This window comes from Salmo salar, chromosome ssa13 (genome assembly GCF_905237065.1).
Source record: "Salmo salar chromosome ssa13, Ssal_v3.1, whole genome shotgun sequence".
Taxonomy (NCBI): domain Eukaryota; kingdom Metazoa; phylum Chordata; class Actinopteri; order Salmoniformes; family Salmonidae; genus Salmo; species Salmo salar.
Window position 1 is genome coordinate 67,638,460 of NC_059454.1, and position 13,611 is coordinate 67,652,070.

The following is a 13,611-nucleotide window of genomic DNA, read 5'->3' on the forward strand; positions in this document are numbered from 1 at the left end:
AATCTTTAGAGTTCTAAAACCAGAGCAACAGCACTAGTAGCTAGCTAACACCAGTCAGATGAGGCAAGCTACAAGCAAAGGAAGCTAGCTATATTTTGCTATGGAAAGTTTGATAACACTTCATTTTAAGGGGCCATTAGTTACAGTAATTATATATGTAATTATAAAATTAACTATAAAACATGTCATATAGCAAATATGTATTACATTATAGCAACCAATAGACACAATCATATAGCCAGGTCTAAACAATTAATAAGATTGTCATAATTTGTCTACCACAAATGATTGCCACGAAAGAAAAAAAGTGTTGTAGGTCAACAACATCCGCAAAGGAGAGAAAGTAAGATTTAGTCCAATATTGGGCTAGCTAGCCTAGTGTTGGCTAGACAGCTAACTGTAGCTGGCTAGCTAGCAAATGCTAGCTGGCATTATTGTTGGGCCTACCATCTAGGCTAGCGAGCTAGCTAGTTACTGTCTAAAGAATATACTTTCCATGCAATCTGTTTTTTGGGAGAGATTAGCTAGCAAGTTATTTATTTTTACCTTGACTAGCTAATGGTGGCAAATATGCTATGGTTGCTACTCGCTAGCTAACTAGCTAACGTTAGCTGGGCTCGATGATCTTATCTTCCCTGAACCTTGTTCTCATGGTATCTGTTACCCAAGGGTATTACGTAAGACGCACCCAGCATGTTAACGTGAGCTAGCTAGCTACTTGTGTCAACACACTATGAATAACGTAGTTCCTTTTCAATGTAGCTAAACACTTGCTAACTTAGTGTTAGCAAGTACTATTAATGCCAGCTGGATAACACAACAACTAGCTAGGTAGCTAGCTAGCTAGGCCTAGCTACCACAGATTCTCACAAGGTCTCAGACTCCAGGATGGGAAAGTGCTTACAAGAAAGAAACATATCAACAAAGTCAGAGTTATCAATTTCCCTTGTTACTTGTATTGTTAAAAGGGGAAGAAATAGACAATCCCATTTTTCTAAATTAGCTATCTAGGCTACTCTTACTATAGGCTACAGATTTGAGTCACCACTAGAATAGTTATTTTTATGTTATTGAGTAGGTCTATATCTTTATTTAATAAAATTAATTCATCTTAACAATAGAAATCTTTATTATTTTGTAAGAAATGTACTGTATTTTTACATGTTGCATCTTTTGTTTGTAGGTATAATATTTTCACTTGGTAATGAGTGATAAGTAATTATATAGAAATTGCTCATAGGTAACTATAAAGTTATACACTTCACTTTAAATAGCTAAATCCTGTGTAACAACTTGTGACAACCTTATGCAGATATTACAGATATGTACTCTGGTGTATTAGTCTGTTAATTTTCTGACTTGGATGGCGCTTTCAGAAGCTGACAATATCTCCCACATTCTTCCACAAAGCACAGCTAGCTAGCTAAGTAAAGTTCATAGTCAACACCAAACTTTGGAAAACTGCCACGCTGCTAATGTATAATACATGCAATGGGCATTGTTTATCTTACATTACTCCATACACTAGTCAACCTGGCTTGCTTAGCAATGTAGCTACCTAACGTTGCATCCCATTGATTCCTGTATAATAATAATACATTTGATTTGTCACATTTGCCAAATACAACTGGTGTAGACTTTATTGTGAAATGCTAAAATTGTAACACAAGGAATCAAATGAAATACACAAGAATGGAGCTATATACAGAGAGTACCATTACCAGATCAATGTGCAGAGGTATGAGGTATTTGAGGTAGATATGTACATGAAGACAGAGTAAAGTGCCTAGGCATCAGCATAGATAATAATAACAATAATAATAAGAGTAGCAGCAGCAAATTATGAGTGTGAAAGTGTATGTGGTTATGTGTGTGTGTAATTTGTATGTTTTGTCGATATGCACGTGTGAGGGAGAAGAAGAAGAAGAAGAAGAAGAGAAAGGACTCCCGTATAGTTGGGGACGGTTGCAGAGGTATGAGGAGGGAGTTCAGTTTTTGTGCCCAATAGGATACAGCAAGACCCAGAAGACGGTATCCCGGAGAGGGTCTCATGGGGGAGACCTATCCTTTTCTATTTATTATTTAAATAAACACCCTTGAAACCGAGCTAATCCTACTCTGTCCGTGTCTGATCTGTGTAAACTTCTTGACCAAACCCCCTGGTCTGCCACAACCATTAGCAACGTCATGGTGCATTACTGCCCCCTACTGTACTGGAGCGCTCCCGCCTGTGTACCAGAATCCTAGATGAAAAAATGTACTAATAGAAGTATAAAGAGGGGTTCCTGCTGATGTTGGGCATGCCCATATGCAGGAATGCCCCGAATTGCGGGCTGCAATTGAACCCTTCTTAGTCTTGCTACTATGGAGGAGAGAACAGTGGAGACTGGAGAGATCAACTCTCAAGGAACGTCATTGCCCTCATCAGTCAGATGCACTCCACCCCTACAGTACATCCCAGGGACACACTGCTTAATGGCAGGGTGGCGGATTGTGTTCCCTAAAATGCATACACCAGGTGATTGACGCAACACCAGGCCCTCTATATGTTTATCTTCTGGTACCACTGGAACATCCAGCTTCTCCGCTGCACAATATCAGAGAAGACCACCGTTGTGGATTACCACCTCTAATTTGGATGACCACCTCTAAATCCACACTTGTGCAGCACCAGTGCCATCCCCTTGGTGTATCCTAAGTCGTTTTCACTGAGGTAGATGACTCGGATGGCACGGGGAAAAGTAGCACAGGCCCTCTGTTGTCGCAGAACACAGAGCAGTTTGTGCCACTTCATGCCTTGCTCTCCGAGCCACCTAATTGAACAATCAATAATGTATGTAAATAGTTAATGGGTAGGCTACATGTTGATTATTTGTGTATCTTCCAGGAGCTTGCTCGATTGTCTTGTTAAAAGAGATCAGGGATCCCCCCCAGTTTACTCCATATTGGCTTAAAAGGGTTTCTGGTTTTTCGCTTCTCTCTGGAAAATCATCTGTTAATATTAAATAAATTCTAACTACATTATTTATGTTGCCATTTGTCATTATTGTGTATTTTTACTTTACTTGTATTGCACAGTTATGCTGTATTATGTTGTATAATAATGTTGCATAATCCCCTTCCAGTGTAAAAACCATTGAAATTATGCACTGTTTTGTCTAGGTTTGAATCCTAAACAACCTGCATACACATTGTTTAAGTACAATAGACCAACACAGCTAATGTAGTAGGGCAAAGCTGTGTGCTGGAAAACCTTGGTAGGCATTGTGGTGCTGTGAATTTCCTTTCTTTTTCAGCTTCAGACAAATGCCTACTTCTCACTTAACTTAGTTTATTATTATTTATATATGTGGCTTCGCCTCATCCTTTCTCACCAGGGTGGAAGAGGCGAAGCGAGAGGTTTCACTCTTGGCAAAATCTGTCCTAAATAAACCCAATGCATTTATATGGGCTTATTTTGTACCTAAGCTTGTCACCTGCCTTCCCGTCTTTGGGATGACTCCCATTTTTAGGGCTCCCATTGTTAGGGCGGAGACATGAGCATCTCCTCATTATATACAGATCTCTCCTCTGGCTAAATTTCGCATGAGGGGTGCGTTCACTTCGCTTCAACATTTGCTACATAACAAATAACCCCTTTTACTGGTCAGGACGTGACACCCATGGCAGATGATACTGACTTCACATTTTTCACATCCAGCCACAGGTACTGTACGATGCAATTAAGCATGTATCAGTATAAGCTTTGTGCCCTTAGCCATTAACACACTAAAAACATACTCCACTGACTATTGCTAGGACTTACTAGTGATGTTGTTTCCATGATATGTTGGCTGATGTGGTACACTATTGTTATGTTACCGTGTTGCTATTGACATGGTGATTTTGCTTCTGTTTGTAAATAACTTTGTAACAACGGGCTGTAAAATCAGAACAAGCTTCACCAAGAACATTTACATGTACCAGAAATTTGACCTGGTGACATGGTGCTGATATACAGTAGATGGTTATACAAATATTATAATAATATTACAATAATATTACAAGGGCTCATGTATTCAAGTATGTTGTGCTGGAATATGGTGATGTTCAGCTTGTCAGTTGCACCAAAGAGCTAGAGAAGGAGCTTGAGCCAGTACAATGCAGATTGCTATATTTTGCCACCCTGCTCCCCAGCTCTACCCTCACGTTTTTGGCCATGGATGGTGACTTTAACGGAATGTAGATTGGAAGCCATAATTTCACTCCTCAAAGACAGAGATCCATCATCCATCACCCTTCACGACCTCCCTCAACTCAGAGAGCACTGACAGTTCACAGCTTCTCAATTCTACATGCTAAGACAAAGACATTCCGACTATTTCCTACATTATGCTATCAGCCTCTATACTGTAAAGATACATTTAACGTCTACATAATTCTATGATATATTCAAATAAAATTGTATTGGTTGCATTCACATATTTAGCAGATGTTATTGCAAGTGTAGCGAAACGCTTGTGTTCCTTGCTCCAAACAGTGCAGTAGTATCTAACAATTCACAACAATAGACACAAATCTAAAAGTAAAAGAATGGAATTAAGAAATATAAAAATATTAGGATGAGCAATGTCAGAGTGGCATTGACTAGAATACAGTATATGTATATGAAATGAGTAAAACAGTATGTAAACATTATTAAAGTGACCAGTGTTCCATTATGAAAGTGACCAGTGATTCCATGTCTATGTGCATAGGGCAGCAGCCTCTAAGGTGCAGGGTTGAGTAACTGGGTGGTAGCCGACTAGTGAAAGTGACTAAGTTCAGGGCAGGGTGCTGGCTAGTGACGGCTATTTAAAAATCTGATGGCCTTGAGATGGAAGCTGTTTTCCAGTCTCTCGGTTCCTGCTTTGATGCACCTGTACTGACCTCGCCTTCTGGATGATAGTGGATGAACAGGCCGTGGCTCGGGTGGTTGATGTCCTTGATGATCTTTTTGTCCTTCCTGTGACTTTGAGTGCTATAGGTGGCCTGGAGGGCAGGCAGTGTGCCCCCTGTGATGCATTTGGCAGACCGTACCACCCTCTGGAGAGCCCTGCAGTTGCGGGCGGTGCAGTTGCCGTGCCAGGCGGTGATACAGCCCGACAGGATGCATCTATAAAAATTTGTGAGGGTCTTAGGGTCCAAGACAAATTTCTTCAGTCTCCTGAGGTTGAAGAGGAGTTGTTGCGCATCAACACACTGTCTATGAGGGTGGCCCATCAGATTGTCAGTGATGTGTATGGCGAGGAACTTGAAGCTTTTCACCTTCTCCACTGCGCTCCCGTCGATGTGGATGAGAGTGTGTTCCCTCTGCTGTCTCCTGAAGTCCACGATCAGCTCTTTTGTTTTGTTGACGTTGTGGGAGAGGTTATTTTCCTGGCACTGCTGTATAATGTCTGGGTTTTTTTCATGTATTTTTTGCTGTTTTATATTTTATTTTTTTGCTGTTTTATATTATTTTGTCTCTTGCCATTTAAGAGTCAATGCAATTCACACTGTGCCTTAAAATGTTCTACTTGTCGACTAATACATTCAAACTAAAACCTTGTGAGAATTTTTGCCTATCATGCTGTACCAAATCAATTACCACCAACTCTGATTGTGTGGCAATAAAGAGTTTTGCTGCGACCAGTGTAACAGACCAATCTAATGTCACTACACACAGATTAAATGTGAGACCACGACCAGTCCGTCACATCATTCCTTTTTATCTTTCCCATGAGCAGTGGCAGTCTTTCTGAATTCATAAAGTAGAATCTGTGTCAGCCATCGGTCACCGACCAATGCGTGAGACTCCTCTCTACACAAAAACAAAACTATAGAAGAGCAAATGAGCCGTAGTGGGGCAGTGTGTCCATAAAAGCCTGGGACTTGATTGGAGGCTGCAGTACAGGGTCGTATTCAATAGGCACCAAACAGAATGAAAATTGACTGAATCTGCCTACCTGAACTTGTCCTATAAGAAACACTTATTTTGTTTTCCATTGAAAAAGGGAATTCTGCTACAGTCCGCACCAATAAATATGACCTAGTACTTACATAGGTTACAACAGATCTACCGAACTCTCTTCCTGGAGATCTACCATCATGTGGGTATTCAGTCCAACCCTAACCTAACATACCTGATTCAGCTAGTTGAGGGTCATGTTCCAGGCCCGGACCAAATTGCAGATAATGCATTGCATCAACCAATAATTAAATAGCACGTAATTTGCATGCCACGTCATCGACTGCGCAGTCGGGCATTAGATTGTTATACCACTCCGCTATTTCATATAGGTGGCCTTCCTGCCTGACTACATTGCAGATGCCTGCCAGATCTCGCAAAGCTTGGAGAGGTGTTTAACATATCAGCTAACTAACATCATATGATATAGGAATGTAATTCACGACACTTGACGACGTGGCGCACAACCATTGGTTTATGCAATGCAACGTCTTCAACATAATCAGGCAGGAACACCAACCGTATGTGGTTAGGTGATATGTTCAACACTAGCCTCGTGTGGCCATCCTTCCAAATATTGTCTTGGAAGTCTATAGAAATCCAGTAAAGAATTCTGGGTTTCAATGGGAGTGTAGGTTTTTGTTCAGATCCTTATCTAGCGCACCTAACTAACTGGTTGATAAGTTGAATCACGTTAGTTACTGCTGGGTTTGGAGCAAAAACCTACAGGATGGTCGCTCTCCAGGAATACAGTTGGTCATCCCTGCAATAGTGATTTGGGATTTGTAAAAAATAAATAAAAGTAGAGGCCAATAAATCATAAAATAATCTGAACCAATTATGCTAATCTGTTATGTTAAATATCCGTTATAATACACCCAGAAATGTTTAAGCCAAAAGACCACCTGGAACGCACCCATGTAGACCTGTGACGCGGCTGCGGGCTAACAACGTAACCACAGCCTAGCGATGAACGCACCCTTGTCGACCTGCACCCTGGAACGCGCCCGAGGGCTAGCAATGTCAGTAAAGCTAGTCAGCTGGGCCACGAGTTGCCGAAGCTCGTTCAGAGTTTAAAACTATGTTTTAAATAATTTAGGAACTGCAAATGCAATGCTCACTTATAATTTAATAATTAAAATTTTGCTTCCTATGGCGGGCAAGGGAGGTCTGGTTGTCGGCCATGCTGGAAATGTGATCTCGCGTTATTGTGTCATTGTCAATATAGTACATCTACACCACGACATGAAACGTTGATTTGAACCTTCTGACCCACTTGTGAATCAGGCGGGCCCCATTGTCTGATTTAAATCGCATGATTTCTGATGATAGTTGTCGAGTACATCGACTGATTGCAGTATATCGACTGATTGTTGTCGAGTATATCGACCTCATCCCCATACTGTATTTATGAATTTATCTTGCTCCTTTGCACCCCAGTATCTCTACTTGCACATTCATCTTCTGCACATCTACCATTTCAGTGTTTAATTGCTATATTGTAATTACTTCGCCACCATGGCCTATTTATTGCCTTAACTCCCTTATCTTACCTCATTTGCACTCACTGTATGTAGACTTTCTGTTTTATTTTTTTTCTACTGTATTATTGACTGTATGTTTTGTTTATTGCCATGTGTAACTGTGTTGTTGTAAGTGTCGAACTGCTATGCTTTATCTTAGCCAGGTTGCAGTTGCAAATGAGAACTTGTTCTCAACTAGCCTACCTGGTTAAATAAATGTGAAAAAAAAAAATGTATCCGGTGCGAACGCAACCCGACGTCTTCATAGGCAGTGGGAGGGAGCAACAGCCTGTGTTTTTATTGGTATTTTGGAATGTCAAGATGAATCCTGAGCTATGATTGGTTGGCTTGCCGTTTATATAGTAATGGTAGACTTATCCTTCCTTCTTTCTCTCATAACACACAAGGCGAAGAAAGGGAGGCTTCGCCATTGTTCAACTCCGATCAACATCAGCATCACCTTCGGTCAAATAATTAATTCGGTAAGTACAAAATAGTTTAATTTAATAATAATGTAATAATCATTTTTTTGTTGTTGTTCACAGCAGTAATTTATTTTGCTGGCAACAAGCAGATACATTTTATATCCGGAAGACAAGGCTGGATAACGTAAATTAACCAGTTGGCGTTGTAGCTTTATCAAATATCACATAGTCGACAAATTAAACCTTGTAAAACCTACCTAACTGATCTAGTTAACTCGAATTACAGCAACATATTTACATTATCTGATTTTATATAATTTAACTGTTAACGTTGGGTAACTTGTTAGCTTTTAGCTGACCTTTGCTTGCTAACCAGTCGGTCGACCTTTGTAATATCGTGATTAATGCATAACAGTTAATAATTAGTTGACTACATTCGATCGACAGTTTCAAAATGTTTTTGTCACTGCGCTAGATAACTGAAGGTTTGTATGCGGTATACCAGGATATGGCGCGCGACCACCCTCGTGGTCGGCCTAGTTCTAGAACGTTCTAGAAACTCAGCACCTCGCGTGATGTGACGCACATATGGACGTCGATAGTTTTTACTGAAGTGTAATACCGGTACTTACCGGTATCTGTTGCTTAACTTGGTGTAGACATGAGCACTATCTTGAATTAAACAGCTTTATTGGTTAGTCGTTACTTTTGTTTTTACTTATTCTCATAGGCTGTTCGGGGGACAAATATTTAACTTTGGTTCCTGTTATACTTTATGATCTCTTTATAGCGATCAGTATTTTGAGCGTAGGACCTAAAATGGAGGACGGTCGCTGTGGTATCAATGGTATCAAACCACCTGAATCAACTTTTTGGGCGACCTGACCATAATTCACATGCGAGTTATAGACCTCTCATTGAAAGTCTTAAGAAGCGGTAGATCTGATCTAGGTGCGCCATTTCTGTGCTTCCGGTTCTGAAGTTTCCTTTCTGTTTTTACTTTTTTTTTGTACACCAACTGATAATATCAAATTTTTGGCTTTGGACAAGAATTCAGTGGTTTCGCTGGTACGACCATTCTCGCATAAACTGAGATAAGGCGAACTATTAGTTTCAGCAACCAGGAAATGGCTGCGGTTTATGCTTAGTGGCACTTACCATGTGTTGTCCAATATCTTAAGATGTGGTGGTCATATTGTTAGTTTTTTCAAACCACTAATTGACTTGAGTCAGTAATCCCCCTGAACTCAGTGCACTCATTGCAGCTTATCAAGTTAAATCAGTTTCAGCCTGAACTGTGCCATGTAGTAGGTAGTTCGTCATTTCCAACGGGTCAATTTTCTACACTTGAGAGCATTGTGGTAATTAACTACAGTGACTATAATTGCTCATCTACTTTTATGCCTGCTCCTGAAGAGGCAAACGTGCTAGGGAGTGCCCGAGGTGGGAAAATATACATATGGATTTATCCCTGACAACCCATGTCAATGTAGCTACAAGGCTCTACTTTGTAAAATAATTTTCTATCCTGTCTCAAACATCAATGACAGAAGTGGGGATGTTTCGCGTTGTACGTCAGTCAAGACGTCCAATGACCATAACACCACCGGACTCGACCATACACTTGACATTACGTGTCACATCAATCTTACTCTAGTTAGAGTAGGTTGAGGAATACCCATTGCAAATATGAACACTAATGTAACAGTTTTCAAAGGCCTGTCCCACATTTTAACATTCCTAGGATGGTACTTGGGGCTCATATTGTGTAAATATCACAATGTACAGTCTGGGGATTCTTAGAGGGGTAACTAATGTTTAAAAATGACCGATGTATTTTGATGACCATTGGTTTCTAGTGAACACTGATTTGTTTACTGCGTTTGTTGTATTCTTGCATAGTATCCATTTGTTACCTAACACCCAGCCGTTCTTCATTCTCTAGGTAACATGTCTAAGGGACCAGCAGTCGGCATCGATCTCGGGACCACCTACTCCTGTGTGGGTGTGTTCCAGCATGGCAAGGTTGAAATCATTGCCAACGACCAGGGCAACAGGACCACTCCAAGCTACGTTGCCTTCACTGACTCTGAGAGGCTAATCGGGGATGCTGCTAAGAATCAGGTTGCCATGAACCCCTGCAACACAGTATTCGGTATGTTTTTACATTCTGGTAATGTCTTGTAAAATTAGTAGATATGAATGGTTAAATTTAATTTTTGGCTTGTTCACTGTGATGAAGTTTATTCCTGCCATTCGTAGTTTCCACCAGAGGTTGAAAGACCAGAGATGGCCCAAAACCTTCCTTGGATGTCTGAGTGACAAGCCATTTAACTCACTTGACTCCATGTCCGCCGTAGAAAATGTTAAATCTAACTGGTTGTCTTGTTGCAGATGCTAAGAGACTGATTGGCCGCAGGTTTGATGATGGAGTTGTTCAATCGGACATGAAGCATTGGCCCTTTGAAGTTATCAATGATTCTACTCGGCCTAAGCTCCAAGTTGAATACAAAGGCGAGACTAAGTCATTCTACCCAGAAGAAATTTCATCCATGGTTCTGGTCAAGATGAAGGAGATTGCTGAGGCCTACCTTGGAAAAGTAAGTGTTTAAATTGGACTCAAATTGTGTTGTGGCTATTTTGTTCTGTCCAGGAAAGTGTCGTTTTAGTTTACCATGAATGGTCTATTGGATTATTCAATGCGTCATTGACATTCTCTCCCTAGACTGTCAACAATGCAGTTGTTACCGTACCTGCCTACTTCAACGACTCCCAGCGCCAGGCAACCAAAGATGCTGGTACCATCTCGGGGCTGAATGTGCTGCGTATCATCAATGAGCCAACTGCTGCTGCCATTGCCTACGGCTTGGACAAGAAGGTGAACTCCTTTTATGATCTTTTTCTGTTGAAAAGGACTGCAATGCTTATTTGCTGTGATGAAGTTTATTCCTGCCATTCGTAGTTTCCACCAGAGGTTGAAAGACCAAAGATGGCCCAATACCTTCCTTGGATGTCTGAGCGAATATTTAGCCATGTCATAGATCAGGCATGGCTTGTACTCCCTCATTGCAAATACTGAATGTTCTCCTCTGCTTCAGGTCGGTGCTGAAAGGAATGTCCTTATCTTTGATCTGGGTGGCGGCACCTTTGACGTGTCCATCCTGACCATCGAGGATGGCATCTTTGAGGTCAAGTCCACTGCCGGAGACACCCATCTGGGTGGAGAAGACTTTGACAACCGCATGGTCAACCACTTCATCGCGGAGTTCAAGCGCAAGTACAAGAAAGACATCAGCGACAACAAGAGGGCTGTTCGCCGTCTCCGTACCGCATGTGAGAGGGCAAAGCGCACCCTGTCCTCCAGCACCCAGGCCAGCATCGAGATCGACTCTTTGTACGAGGGAATTGACTTCTACACCTCCATCACCAGGGCTCGCTTTGAGGAGCTCAATGCAGACCTTTTCCGTGGCACCCTTGACCCAGTGGAGAAATCCCTCCGCGATGCCAAGATGGACAAAGCCCAGGTGCACGACATCGTTCTGGTCGGAGGCTCCACTCGTATCCCCAAGATCCAGAAACTGCTCCAAGATTTCTTCAACGGCAAAGAGCTCAACAAGAGCATCAACCCCGACGAAGCTGTGGCGTATGGCGCAGGTGGGTCACTGATCATCTTGTGTTCGCTCTGTGGCCAATGGGCTTCTATAATGAGCCTTAACTCAATAGTTGTGCTGTGATGAAGTTTGATCCTGCCATTCGTAGTTTCCACCAGAGGTTGAAAGACCAAAGATGGCCCAATACCTTCCTTGGATGTCTGAGCGACAATTGCACAGTGGGTCTACAGTAATGTTTTTCCATGCATCTAACCTCCAGTCTCATTTTCAGCTGTCCAGGCAGCCATACTTTCAGGTGACAAGTCTGAGAATGTCCAGGACCTGCTTTTGCTGGACGTCACACCCCTGTCCCTGGGTATTGAGACCGCTGGAGGTGTCATGACCGTCCTGATCAAACGTAACACCACCATCCCAACCAAGCAGACCCAGACCTTCACCACCTACTCAGACAACCAGCCTGGTGTGCTCATTCAGGTGAGGGGGGGCCTGCATGAATTGTCCATTTCAGGGCAATGTTTCCTCTTTCCTTTGGCCACTATCTGTGACGTTTACTCCTGCTATTTGTAGTTTCCACCAGAGGTTGAAAGACTGAAGATGGCCCAATACATTCCTTGGATGTCTTGAGTGACTATTTTAGTGAAATGTACGTTTTGCTAATATTGACTGTATCCTCCAGGTGTATGAGGGTGAGAGGGCCATGACCAAGGACAACAACCTGTTGGGCAAGTTTGAGCTGACTGGAATCCCCCCTGCACCTCGCGGTGTTCCTCAGATTGAGGTCACATTCGACATCGATGCTAACGGCATCATGAATGTGTCTGCTGCTGACAAAAGCACTGGGAAGGAGAACAAGATCACCATCACCAATGATAAGGGTAATATGTTTGACATTGTAATGTAACACTGGAAAATGGGCTATGGTTACTAGCTCTAACCCCAATAGTTTTGCTGTGATGAAGTTTACTCCTGCCATTCGTAGTTTCCACCAGAGGTCGAAAGACCAAAGATGGCCTAATACCTTCCTTGGATGTCTGAGCGACAAATATAGTGCAGTTGATTGTAGTTTTGGTCAAACATAGGTTGATTTGATTATTTTTCCCTAAGGTCGTCTGAGCAAGGAGGACATTGAGCGCATGGTCCAGGAGGCTGAGAAGTACAAGTGTGAGGATGATGTGCAGCGTGACAAGGTCTCTTCTAAGAACTCACTAGAGTCCTATGCTTTCAACATGAAGTCTACTGTGGAGGATGAGAAACTGCAGGGAAAGATCAGTGATGAGGACAAGACAAAGATTCTGGAGAAGTGCAACGAGGTCATCGGGTGGCTGGACAAGAACCAGGTAAGAATTTATTTAGGGTGACTTATACTGTCTTGGACCACTTGCTGTGATGAAGTTTACTCCTGCCATTCGTAGTTTCCACCAGAGGTCAAAAGACCAAAGATGGCCCAATACCTTCCTTGGATGTCTGAGCGACTTAAGTGAAATATATTGATCTCTTCAAGTCATGTATGTTTTGCTAATGTTATCTGTTTGCGTTTCTCAGACTGCTGAGAAGGAAGAGTACGAGCACCACCAGAAGGAGCTGGAGAAGGTGTGCAACCCCATCATCACCAAGCTATACCAGGGTGCAGGTGGGATGCCTGGCGGTATGCCTGAGGGCATGGCTGGCGGATTCCCTGGAGCTGGTGGTGCTGCTCCTGGAGGTGGTGGATCATCTGGACCAACCATTGAGGAAGTCGACTAAACATTCCATTGTTTCTGCAACTACCTCCCCCTAACAAGCAAAGTTTGAAATATGTTCTACCCTCTTGTCAAGGAGTGAAATTTGAATAAAGGTTGAGGGATCACATATTTTGCAACTTTGTTTGCTACACAACAGAACAGTAATTTTCTGTTTGCACAACTAAGCTGTCAAATGTATTTTCTCAGTTGTCATCTGCCTTTGTCACAATGCCTTTAGGACAAAATAAAATACAGTGACCTTCCACCTTTACTTATGAATGTTTGAGTGCTTTACAATACTTTGGATAAGGGAAGATGTTAGGAAGGACCACATTTTGGTAGACTTCGTCATGCCACTTTCCA

At 42.1% G+C, this 13,611-nt stretch overlaps 1 protein-coding gene and 3 non-coding genes across 4 annotated transcripts; all 4 read left to right on the forward strand.

Moving 5' to 3' along the window:
* The first annotated feature begins 7,908 nt into the window (after window positions 1-7,908).
* Window positions 7,909-13,519, forward strand: hspa8 (heat shock protein 8). Its single transcript, NM_001139607.1, has 9 exons — window positions 7,909-7,973; window positions 9,862-10,071; window positions 10,311-10,516; window positions 10,642-10,794; window positions 11,015-11,570; window positions 11,799-12,001; window positions 12,204-12,402; window positions 12,632-12,864; window positions 13,070-13,519. Exons 2-9 carry the CDS (start codon window positions 9,867-9,869, stop codon window positions 13,268-13,270), a joined length of 1,956 nt encoding a protein of 651 aa, NP_001133079.1. The 5' UTR covers window positions 7,909-7,973; window positions 9,862-9,866; the 3' UTR covers window positions 13,271-13,519.
* Window positions 10,145-10,238, forward strand: LOC123726245 (small nucleolar RNA SNORD14). The gene has a single exon (XR_006758637.1). It is a non-coding gene; the product is annotated as a small nucleolar RNA SNORD14 (small nucleolar RNA).
* Window positions 10,845-10,938, forward strand: LOC123726246 (small nucleolar RNA SNORD14). Its single transcript, XR_006758638.1, has one exon. It is a non-coding gene; the product is annotated as a small nucleolar RNA SNORD14 (small nucleolar RNA).
* Window positions 12,473-12,566, forward strand: LOC123726247 (small nucleolar RNA SNORD14). Its single transcript, XR_006758639.1, has one exon. It is a non-coding gene; the product is annotated as a small nucleolar RNA SNORD14 (small nucleolar RNA).
* Window positions 13,520-13,611: the final 92 nt, after the last annotated feature.